The sequence below is a fragment of the Babylonia areolata genome, chromosome 9 (assembly GCF_041734735.1).
Source record: "Babylonia areolata isolate BAREFJ2019XMU chromosome 9, ASM4173473v1, whole genome shotgun sequence".
In the NCBI taxonomy this organism is placed as follows: domain Eukaryota; kingdom Metazoa; phylum Mollusca; class Gastropoda; order Neogastropoda; family Buccinidae; genus Babylonia; species Babylonia areolata.
This window is the reverse complement of record NC_134884.1, coordinates 48,811,352-48,823,851: the sequence shown is the minus strand read 5'-3', so window position 1 is coordinate 48,823,851 and position 12,500 is coordinate 48,811,352. Positions and strand designations below refer to the sequence as shown.

At 46.2% G+C, this 12,500-nt stretch overlaps 1 protein-coding gene across 1 annotated transcript in view; it reads left to right on the top strand.

Moving 5' to 3' along the window:
* The window catches only part of LOC143285561 (putative Na(+)/H(+) antiporter nhx-9), a 73,635-nt gene that overhangs the window by 26,452 nt on the left and 34,683 nt on the right, over window positions 1–12,500 (top strand). The window contains exon 2 of the mRNA XM_076592948.1: window positions 2,859–3,118. Within this exon, the coding sequence (XP_076449063.1) occupies window positions 2,859–3,118 (260 nt within the window). The remainder of the gene's footprint in view (window positions 1–2,858; window positions 3,119–12,500) is intronic.

The following is a 12,500-nucleotide window of genomic DNA, read 5'->3' as shown; positions in this document are numbered from 1 at the left end:
CAGTGCATGCACATCTTGTACTTTGTTTTTCACATTGAAATCATCCACAACAGTGCATGCACATCTTGTACTTTGTTTTTCACATTGAAATCATCCACAACAGTGCATGCACATCTTGTACTTTGTTTTTCACATGTGTAGAGACAGCAAGGGAGCCGGTCAATGGAGATATTGCAAGAGGAGTGAAAAAAATGACGTTCTGTTGGTGGGGGGATGAAGGGGAGGAAGGGAGGGTGGGGGCACGGGCTAGGAGGGAGGGAGGGTGGGGGAGGGAAGGTATGGAGGGTGGGGGCACGGGCTAGGAGGGAGGGAGGGAGGCAGCCGAGGGAAGGTGGTTGTGGCCAGTGCAGTCGACGTGTATGATTTTGAGACCAGTCAATCACTGCAGCTCACTCGCCCACGCCAGTAAGCAGATTAGTGCACTGTTACCAGCGTGAGACAGCCGTGTACAGCATGTGATATTGGTGTGGCTGTGCTGTTTGCCATCCAGTGCACCTTTACACGTCTTCAAAATGCAGCAGACTCCACACCAGAGGCCAATGTTCCGTCACCTTCATGAAGAAAAGGACTGAAGGTTTGGGCTGTTGCGGGTTCCAGCTGACTTCTGCCCACCAACGCACACACACACACACACAGTAGCTACGTAATACACATACATCACGTCTTTGACACAGGCCCAGAACACACCATAAGCACACGACAGTACAGTGACCCACACACCAGTGTGTTGCTGTGCTCTGATGAAGCTGACCTCTTAATTGCCCAGCATTTGGTCCCCATACCAGACCATTAACTCCAGCTGTTGGGGCCACGCTGGGGGTGGTTGACCTTATGGCAAAGAGACAAAGGCGTTTATTGCACCTATGTAAAAAAACAACAAACAACAACAACAACAAAACCAAACAGCAACCCAAAACGAGGAATTGCTGTGGTTGTTCATTGACACACCCTTGCACACCACTCGTAGCACACAAGACTGGAAGTGAAACCTGAAATCACCACTCTCACAAAGCAGTGAATAAAGAAAAGATCATAATGAAAGGGAGTAAGAATTACAGGTCGGAGGGACATCAGAAAATCATGACACTACTATTTGCATAAAATCATGACACTACTATTTGCATAAAATCATGACACTACTATTTGCATAAAATCATGACACTACTATTTGCATAAAATCAGATCAGTATTAAAAACATGATTATGAAGCACTTTTTTTCCCTTCAGAATGCAAAGGTGCTCATCAATTTATATTTTCACACATGTCAAAATACAACCGTTGTTGGTTGTGGTTATAGGAGGTTGTACCATAAGTATTATAATGAAATTCTTTACCTATATGACTTTCACTATCCATGTGCTCTGCTGCTGACACTTGCAAGTTTGTATTGTACATGTATATAATATTGTATTGATATGATGATATTATGATACATTTTGTCATGACAGGTTTGTTTCCATGCTGTTCTCCCCAGGGAGAGCATGTCGCTACAGTGCAGGGCCATTGTTAGTGTCATCTCCATGCTGCTCTCCCCAGGGAGAGCATGTCACTACAGTGCAGGGCCATTGTTAGTGTTAACTTGATGCTGTTCTCCCCAGGGAGAGCATGTCACTACAGTGCAGGGCCATTGTTAGTGTCATCTCCATGCTGTTCTCCCCAGGGAGAGCATGTCACTACAGTGCAGGGCCATTGTTAGTGTCATCTCCATGCTGTTCTCCCCAGGGAGAGCATGTCACTACAGTGCAGGGCCATTGTTAGTGTCATCTCCATGCTGCTCTCCCCAGGGAGAGCATGTCACTACAGTGCAGGGCCATTGTTAGTGTTAACTCCATGCTGTTCTCCCCAGGGAGAGCATGTCGCTACAGTGCAGGGCCATTGTTAGTGTCATCTCCATGCTGTTCTCCCCAGGGAGAGCATGTCACTACAGTCACTACAGTGCAAGACCATTGTTAGTGTTAACTTGATGCTGTTCTCCCCAGGGAGAGCATGTCACTACAGTGCAGGGCCATTGTTAGTGTCATCTCCATGCTGTTCTCCCCAGGGAGAGCATGTCGCTACAGTGCAGCACCACCAGTCATATGTTTGTGCCTGTGTGTTTTCCTGTGAAAGTGGATTTTTCTTCAGAACTTTGTCAGGGACAACTCCACAACACTTTTGTTGCCATTGGTTCTTTTTCATGCACAAAGTGCAGGTTACACATGGGACCAGGGTTTTGCATGTCATGTTGATGCCTGGCATCCAGACCAGTGTACTCAGATTCTCTTGTTCCTAGCTGGATGCTTTACCACTAGGCTGTCATTCCAACACAATGTTACTTTTCTCTGAGGAGGATGCTGGCTTGTCTGCTAATACAGTGTCCATGAGGGTCTTTGTTCCAATCCCAAGTTTGAATGGAAAATCAATGTGAGCTTCTAGTCTCTTGGGCAAGACAATAAACTGACATCCTGTGTGCAGCACGCACTTGACGCTGTGAAAAAGAACCCCATAGCAACTGAAGTGTTGTCCCCTGGCAAAATTCTGGAGAAGAAATCCACTGAGACAGTGATAGACGTGTACATGTATACATACAAAATAATATGCATGCACTCAAAGCCTGACTAGTGTGTCAGGTTGTGCTGCTCATCAGGCATCTTCCTAGCAGACGTGTGTAGTGTTCTGGGTTTGTCTGAATGCAGTGACACCTCTTAGTAAAGCTGAAAGTGAAAGTGTAGCATATGGATTTGTCTGAATGCAGTGAAACTCCTAGAAAATCTGAAACTGAAAGTGTAGCATATGGATTTGTCTGAATGCAGTGAAACTCCTAGAAAATCTGAAACTGAAAGTGAAACTTTGTCTGTGCCCCTCCCCCCTGGTTCAGGTTTTCATCTGTACGACCGACTGTCGTCCATCTTCCCCGAGTCGTGCCTGCTGATCGTGATGGGGGTGGTGGTGGGGGGAGTGCTGCACTACAGCCACACAGCTTCCACCTCACAGTATGCCCTGGACGCCAACACCTTCTTCCTCTTCCTCCTCCCCCCCATCATCTACGATGCGGGATACCACATGCCCCTCCGTGCCTTCTTCAACAACCTGGGCACCATCCTCATCCTGGCTGTCATCAACACTCTCTGGAACACGGTGGGTGTCAGGGTGGGATGGGGGTGTTTGGGGAAAGGGGGGTGGAGGGGAGGGTGTGAGGGGGCATTCTTCAACAACCTGGGCACCATCCTCATCCTGGCTGTCATCAACACTCTCTGGAACACGGTGGGTGTCAGGGTGGGATGGGGGTGTTTGGGGAAAGGGGAAGTGGAGGGGAGGGTGTGAGGGGGCATTCTTCAACAACCTGGGCACCATCCTAATCTTGGACATCGTCAACACTCTCTGGAACACGGTGGGTGTCAGGGTGCGTGGAGATGGGGTGTGTATGTGGAGGGGGGAGGAGGGTGTGTGTGGGAGGGGGGTGGGGGGGATGAAGAGGGGGGGGCAGTAGGGGTTACTTTGTATCCTTGAGAAAGACACTTTTCTCTGATTGTCCTCACTGCCCCAGGTGTGAATGGGCACCTGACTGATTGGGAAAGGTTCAGACAGAGAAAGGAGAGCACTGGGCCCTGCCTTCCTTTCTCATCCCCAGACACAGTGGATAGGAATTCACTGCCTTCATTTGGGACCTTTAACCTGTAGTGATCCCCAGACACAGTGGATATAATTCACTGCCTTCATTTGGGACCTTTAACCTGTAGTGATCCCCAGACACAGTGGATATAATTCACTGCCTTCATTTGGGACCTTTAACCTGTAGTGATCCCCAGACACAGTGGATATAATTCACTGCCTTCATTTGGGACCTTTAACCTCTAGTGATCCCCAGACACAGTGGATATAATTGACTGCCTTCATTTGGGACCTTTAACCTGTAGTGATCCCAAGACACAGTAGATAGGAATTCACTGCCTTCATTTGGGACCTTTAACCTATAGTGATCCCAAGACACAGTGGATATAATTGACTGCCTTCATTTGGGACCTTTAACCTGTAGTGATCCCTAGACACAGTGGATAGGAAACCACTGCCTTCATTTGGGACCTTTAACCTGTAGTGATCCCCAGACACAGTGGATAGGAATTCATTGCCTTCATTTGGGACCTTTAACCTGTAGTGATCCCAAGACACAGTGGATAGGAAACCACTGCCTTCATTTGGGACCTTTAACCTGTAGTGATCCCCAGACACAGTGGATAGGAATTCACTGCCTTCATTTGGGACCTTTAACCTGTAGTGATCCCAAGACACGGTGGATAGGAATTCACTGCCTTCATTTGGGACCTTTAACCTGTAGTGATCCCCAGACACAGTGGATAGGAATTCACTGCCTTCATTTGGGACCTTTAACCTGTAGTGATCCCAAGACACAGTGGATAGGAATTCACTGCCTTCATTTGGGACCTTTAACCTATAGTGATCCCCAGACACAGTGGATATAATTCACTGCCTTCATTTGGGACCTTTAACCTGTAGTGATCCCCAGACACAGTGGATATAATTCACTGCCTTCATTTGGGACCTTTAACCTGTAGTGATCTCAAGACACAGTGGATATAATTCACTGCCTTCATTTGGGACTTTTAACTCACTCAGTACCGCCAGTCCTCTCTTCTCCTCTACACAGACCCCTCGGATGTCCGGTGGGTGTCTGAATGACCCGACCTTTAGCTTCCGTCGTCAGAATTGTGGTATTCTTTGTCAACATTTACCTCTTCAGTATAAGAGCCTTCCGTTTGAAATATTTTGATGATGGTAATTGGGGTGAAACGCTGTTAACGTCGTCTCTTTCGCCGTTTATATGGAGAGAGTTAACCTGTAGTGATCCCAAGACTCAGTGGATAGGAATTCACTGCCTTCATTTGGGACCTTTAACCTTTTAACCAAACCAGACAGGAGAAGTGGTGTTCCATTATTTTGACTGTTGCTTCAAAAGTATATCTAGCGCATAACCATCAACATCAGCAGAACTATATTGATATGAACCAAGTAGGAGAAATATAAGAATACTTCATTATAGATCTCTAACAGTTTGAGTAAAAGATGAATTGTTGACACGTTTGCTGACAAAAGGCAACATACACATTAGCTCCACAGAACAAGACCAAGTCAAACCATACTCCTACACTGTAACAACAACACCCATTTGTAGTGTGCCCTACACAGCAAACCATACTGTAACAACAACACCCATTTGTAGTGTGCCCTACACAGCAAACCACACTGTAACAACAACACCCATTTGTAGTGTGCCCTACACAGCAAACCACACTGTAACAACAACACCCATTTGTAGTGTGCCCAACACAGCAAACTACACTGTAACAACAACACCCATTTGTAGTGTGCCCTACACAGCAAACCATACTGTAACAACAACACCCATTTGTAGTGTGCCCTACACAGCAAACCACACTGTAACAACAACACCCATTTGTAGTGTGCCCTACACAGCAAACCATACTGTAACAACAACACCCATTTGTAGTGTGCCCTACACAGCAAACCATACTGTAACAACAACACCCATTTGTAGTGTGCCCAACACAGCAAACCACACTGTAACAACACCCATTTGTAGTGTGCCCTACACAGCAAACCACACTGTAACAACAACACCCATTTGTACTGTGCCCTACACAGCAAACCACACTGTAACAACACCCATTTGTACTGTGCCCTACACAGCAAACCATACTGTAACAACAACACCCATTTGTAGTGTGCCCTACACAGCAAACCATACTGTAACAACAACACCCATTTGTAGTGTGCCCAACACAGCAAACCATACTGTAACAACAACACCCATTTGCAGTGTGCCCAACACAGCAAACCATACTGTAACAACAACACCCATTTGCAGTGTGCCCAACACAGCAAACCATACTCCTACACTGTAACAACAACACCCATTTGCAGTGTGCCCTACACAGCAAACCATACTATAACAACAACACCCATTTGTAGTGTGCCCAACACAGCAAACCACACTGTAACAACAACACCCATTTGCAGTGTGCCCTACACAGCAAACCATACTCCTACACTGTAACAACAACACCCATTTGTAGTGTGCCCTACACAGCAAACCACACTGTAACAACAACACCCATTTGTACTGTGCCCTACACAGCAAACCATACTGTAACAACAACACCCATTTGCAGTGTGCCCTACACAGCAAACCATACTGTAACAACAACACCCATTTGTAGTGTGCCCTACACAGCAAACCACACTGTAACAACAACACCCATTTGTAGTGTGCCCTACACAGCAAACCACACTGTAACAACAACACCCATTTGTAGTGTGCCCTACACAGCAAACCACACTGTAACAACACCCATTTGTAGTGTGCCCTACACAGCAAACCACACTGTAACAACACCCATTTGCAGTGTGCCCTACACAGCAAACCATACTGTAACAACACCCATTTGCAGTGTGCCCTACACAGCAAACCATACTGTAACAACAACACCCATTTGTAGTGTGCCCTACACAGCAAACCACACTGTAACAACACCCATTTGTAGTGTGCCCTACACAGCAAACCACACTGTAACAACAACACCCATTTGTAGTGTGCCCAACACAGCAAACCATACTGTAACAACAACACCCATTTGTAGTGTGCCCTACACAGCAAACCATACTGTAACAACAACACCCATTTGTAGTGTGCCCTACACAGCAAACCACACTGTAACAACAACACCCATTTGTAGTGTGCCCTACACAGCAAACCACACTGTAACAACAACACCCATTTGCAGTGTGCCCTACACAGCAAACCACACTGTAACAACAACACCCATTTGTAGTGTGCCCTACACAGCAAACCATACTGTAACAACACCCATTTGTAGTGTGCCCTACACAGCAAACCATACTGTAACAACAACACCCATTTGTAGTGTGCCCTACACAGCAAACCACACTGTGTAACAACAACACCCATTTGTAGTGTGCCCAACACAGCAAACCACACTGTAACAACAACACCCATTTGTAGTGTGCCCAACACAGCAAACCATACTGTAACAACAACACCCATTTGTAGTGTGCCCTACACAGCAAACCACACTGTAACAACAACACCCATTTGTAGTGTGCCCTACACAGCAAACCATACTGTAACAACAACACCCATTTGTAGTGTGCCCTACACAGCAAACCACACTGTAACAACAACACCCATTTGTAGTGTGCCCTACACAGCAAACCATACTGTAACAACAACACCCATTTGTAGTGTGCCCAACACAGCATACCATACTGTAACAACAACACCCATTTGTAGTGTGCCCTACACAGCAAACCATACTGTAACAACAACACCCATTTGCAGTGTGCCCTACACAGCAAACCATACTGTAACAACAACACCCATTTGTACTGTGCCCTACACAGCAAACCATACTCCTACACTGTAACAACAACACCCATTTGTAGTGTGCCCTACACAGCAAACCATACTGTAACAACAACACCCATTTGTAGTGTGCCCTACACAGCAAACCACACTGTAACAACAACACCCATTTGTAGTGTGCCCTACACAGCAAACCATACTGTAACAACAGCACCCATTTGTAGTGTGCCCTACACAGCAAACCATACTGTAACAACAACACCCATTTGTAGTGTGCCCTACACAGCAAACCACACTGTGTAACAACAACACCCATTTGTAGTGTGCCCAACACAGCAAACCACACTGTAACAACAACACCCATTTGTAGTGTGCCCAACACAGCAAACCATACTGTAACAACAACACCCATTTGTAGTGTGCCCTACACAGCAAACCACACTGTAACAACAACACCCATTTGTAGTGTGCTCTACACAGCAAACCATACTGTAACAACAACACCCATTTGTAGTGTGCCCTACACAGCAAACCACACTGTAACAACAACACCCATTTGTAGTGTGCCCTACACAGCAAACCACACTGTAACAACAACACCCATTTGTAGTGTGCCCTACACAGCAAACCATACTGTAACAACAGCACCCATTTGTAGTGTGCCCTACACACTAAACCATACTGTAACAACAACACCCATTTGTAGTGTGCCCTACACAGCAAACCATACTGTAACAACAACACCCATTTGTAGTGTGCCCTACACAGCAAACCATACTGTAACAACAACACCCATTTGTAGTGTGCCCTACACAGCAAACCATACTGTAACAACAACACCCATTTGTAGTGTGCCCTACACAGCAAACCATACTGTAACAACAACACCCATTTGTAGTGTGCCCTACACAGCAAACCACACTGTAACAACAACACCCATTTGTAGTGTGCCCTACACAGCAAACCACACTAACAACAACACCCATTTGTAGTGTGCCCAACACAGCAAACCACACTGTAACAACAACACCCATTTGTAGTGTGCCCTACACAGCAAACCACACTGTAACAACAACACCCATTTGTAGTGTGCCCTACACAGCAAACCATACTGTAACAACAACACCCATTTGTAGTGTGCCCTACACAGCAAACCATACTGTAACAACAACACCCATTTGTACTGTGCCCTACACAGCAAACCATACTGTAACAACAACACCCATTTGTAGTGTGCCCAACACAGCAAACCACACTGTAACAACACCCATTTGTAGTGTGCCCAACACAGCAAACCATACTGTAACAACACCCATTTGCAGTGTGCCCTACACAGCAAACCACACTGTAACAGCAACACCCATTTGTAGTGTGCCCTACACAGCAAACCACACTGTAACAACAACACCCATTTGTAGGGTGCCCTACACAGCAAACCACACTGTAACAACAACACCCATTTGTAGTGTGCCCTACACAGCAAACCACACTGTAACAACACCCATTTGTAGTGTGCCCTACACAGCAAACCACACTAACAACAACACCCATTTGTAGTGTGCCCTACACAGCAAACCACACTGTAACAACAACACCCATTTGCAGTGTGCCCTACACAGCAAACCATACTGTAACAACAACACCCATTTGTAGTGTGCCCTACACAGCAAACCATACTGTAACAACAACACCCATTTGTACTGTGCCCTACATAGCAAACCACACTGTAACAACAACACCCATTTGCAGTGTGCCCTACACAGCAAACCATACTGTAACAACAACACCCATTTGTAGTGTGCCCTACACAGCAAACCACACTGTAACAACACCCATTTGTAGTGTGCCCTACACAGCAAACCATACTGTAACAACAACACCCATTTGTACTGTGCCCTACACAGCAAACCACACTGTAACAACAACACCCATTTGTAGTGTGCCCTACACAGCAAACCACACTGTAACAACAACACCCATTTGTAGTGTGCCCTACACAGCAAACCATACTGTAACAACAACACCCATTTGTAGTGTGCCCTACACAGCAAACCATACTGTAACAACAACACCCATTTGTAGTGTGCCCTACACAGCAAACCACACTGTAACAACAACACCCATTTGTAGTGTGCCCTACACAGCAAACCACACTAACAACAACACCCATTTGTAGTGTGCCCAACACAGCAAACCACACTGTAACAACAACACCCATTTGTAGTGTGCCCTACACAGCAAACCACACTGTAACAACAACACCCATTTGTAGTGTGCCCTACACAGCAAACCACACTGTAACAACAACACCCATTTGTAGTGTGCCCTACACAGCAAACCATACTGTAACAACAACACCCATTTGTACTGTGCCCTACACAGCAAACCATACTCTAACAACAACACCCATTTGTAGTGTGCCCTACACAGCAAACCACACTGTAACAACACCCATTTGTAGTGTGCCCTACACAGCAAACCATACTGTAACAACACCCATTTGCAGTGTGCCCTACACAGCAAACCACACTGTAACAACACCCATTTGTAGTGTGCCCTACACAGCAAACCACACTGTAACAACAACACCCATTTGTACTGTGCCCTACATAGCAAACCACACTGTAACAACAACACCCATTTGTAGTGTGCCCTACACAGCAAACCATACTGTAACAACAACACCCATTTGTAGTGTGCCCTACACAGCAAACCATACTGTAACAACAACACCCATTTGCAGTGTGCCCTACACAGCAAACCACACTGTAACAACACCCATTTGTAGTGTGCCCTACACAGCAAACCACACTGTAACAACACCCATTTGTAGTGTGCCCTACACAGCAAACCACACTGTAACAACACCCATTTGTAGTGTGCCCTACACAGCAAACCACACTGTAACAACACCCATTTGTAGTGTGCCCTACACAGCAAACCACACTGTAACAACACCCATTTGTAGTGTGCCCTACACAGCAAACCACACTGTAACAACAACACCCATTTGTAGTGTGCCCTACACAGCAAACCACACTGTAACAACAACACCCATTTGTAGGGTGCCCTACACAGCAAACCACACTGTAACAACAACACCCATTTGTAGTGTGCCCTACACAGCAAACCACACTGTAACAACACCCATTTGTAGTGTGCCCTACACAGCAAACCACACTGTAACAACACCCATTTGTAGTGTGCCCTACACAGCAAACCACACTGTAACAACACCCATTTGTAGTGTGCCCTACACAGCAAACCACACTGTAACAACACCCATTTGTAGTGTGCCCTACACAGCAAACCACACTGTAACAACACCCATTTGTAGTGTGCCCTACACAGCAAACCACACTGTAACAACAACACCCATTTGTAGTGTGCCCTACACAGCAAACCACACTGTAACAACAACACCCATTTGTACTGTGCCCTACATAGCAAACCACACTGTAACAACAACACCCATTTGTAGTGTGCCCTACACAGCAAACCACACTGTAACAACAACACCCATTTGCAGTGTGCCCTACACAGCAAACCACACTGTAACAGCAACACCCATTTGTAGTGTGCCCTACACAGCAAACCATACTGTAACAACAACACCCATTTGTAGTGTGCCCTACACAGCAAACCACACTGTAACAACAACACCCATTTGTAGTGTGCCCTACACAGCAAACCACACTGTAACAACACCCATTTGTAGTGTGCCCTACACAGCAAACCACACTGTAACAACAACACCCATTTGTAGTGTGCCCTACACAGCAAACCACACTGTAACAACACCCATTTGTAGTGTGCCCTACACAGCAAACCATACTGTAACAACAACACCCATTTGTAGTGTGCCCTACACACTAAACCACACTGTAACAACAACACCCATTTGTAGTGTGCCCTACACACTAAACCACACTGTAACAACAACACCCATTTGTAGTGTGCCCTACACAGCAAAGGTCATATAACCCATGGTATGCTATGCTTGGTGGTCTAGGCTGCTTGAAACAGAAAATAGTGGAAGTAAACATTATAATTACAAAAAACAGGATACACTGTTTATCACCATCAGGTACTGTATTATTTTTTTATGCACCTGCGCATGTGAGGACGGAGTTGACAACAACACAGCAGCAGCTGTGGTGCTCATTTTTCACCTCCACGCCAGGCACATATGTTCAGCATTCATTTACTGCCGACAGTGATTGATTTCACATGGTGCACACGCAAAAGTCTGGGACGATTTGACGTGTCTGTAAGGCAAAGTGGTTCCTGCTTCTTTGATTGGTTACATTCGGTGCAGATTGGTGCAAAAGCCTGGGACGATTTGATGTGTCTGATGCGTGGCAAAGTGGTTCCTGCTTCTTTGACTGGTTACATTCGGTGCAGATTGGTGCAAAAGCCTGGGACGATTTGATGTGTCTGATGCGTGGCAAAGTGGTTCCTGCTTCTTTGACTGGTTACATTCGGTGCAGATTGGTGCAAAAGTCTGGAACGATTTGATGTGTCTGATGCGTGGCAAAGTGGTTCCTGCTTCTTTGACTGGCTACATTCGGTGCAGATTGGTGCAAAAGCCTGGGATGATTTGATGTGTCTGATGCGTGGCAAAGTGGTTCCTGCTTCTTTGACTGGTTACATTCGGTGCAGATTGGTGCTGTGTGAGGCACAGAGAGAGATTGAAAGGGTTTTAAAACATTTTGTGCAAGGTGTTTTGAACCAAAACAGGTTCTGTGATCCTTGAAAACTGAAGCCTCCATCCAGTCTGATAAGGGTCCCAAACAAACAAGGCCTTCTTCATGACCCTACTCCCCATGACAGACCTGCCAGGTGGTATGGATCTATCTGGTGTTCTGGATCTGATTGAACCTTATAGCGCTCAGCAACCCGCTCAGCAACCCGCCTGGCTGCTTACTGCCAGAGGTGATTTGTTTATGGGGTAGCTGCTGCCTGCAGGGTGGGCAGGTTATGGAGAGGCCATCGCCCTCTGCTGGGGGGGGGGGGGGGGGGGAAACGAGGTGTGGAAAGCAAAATGTGTAATACTGAGCCCTGGGCTTTGTGGTGAGACAGGTTTGAGCTGTAACCTGA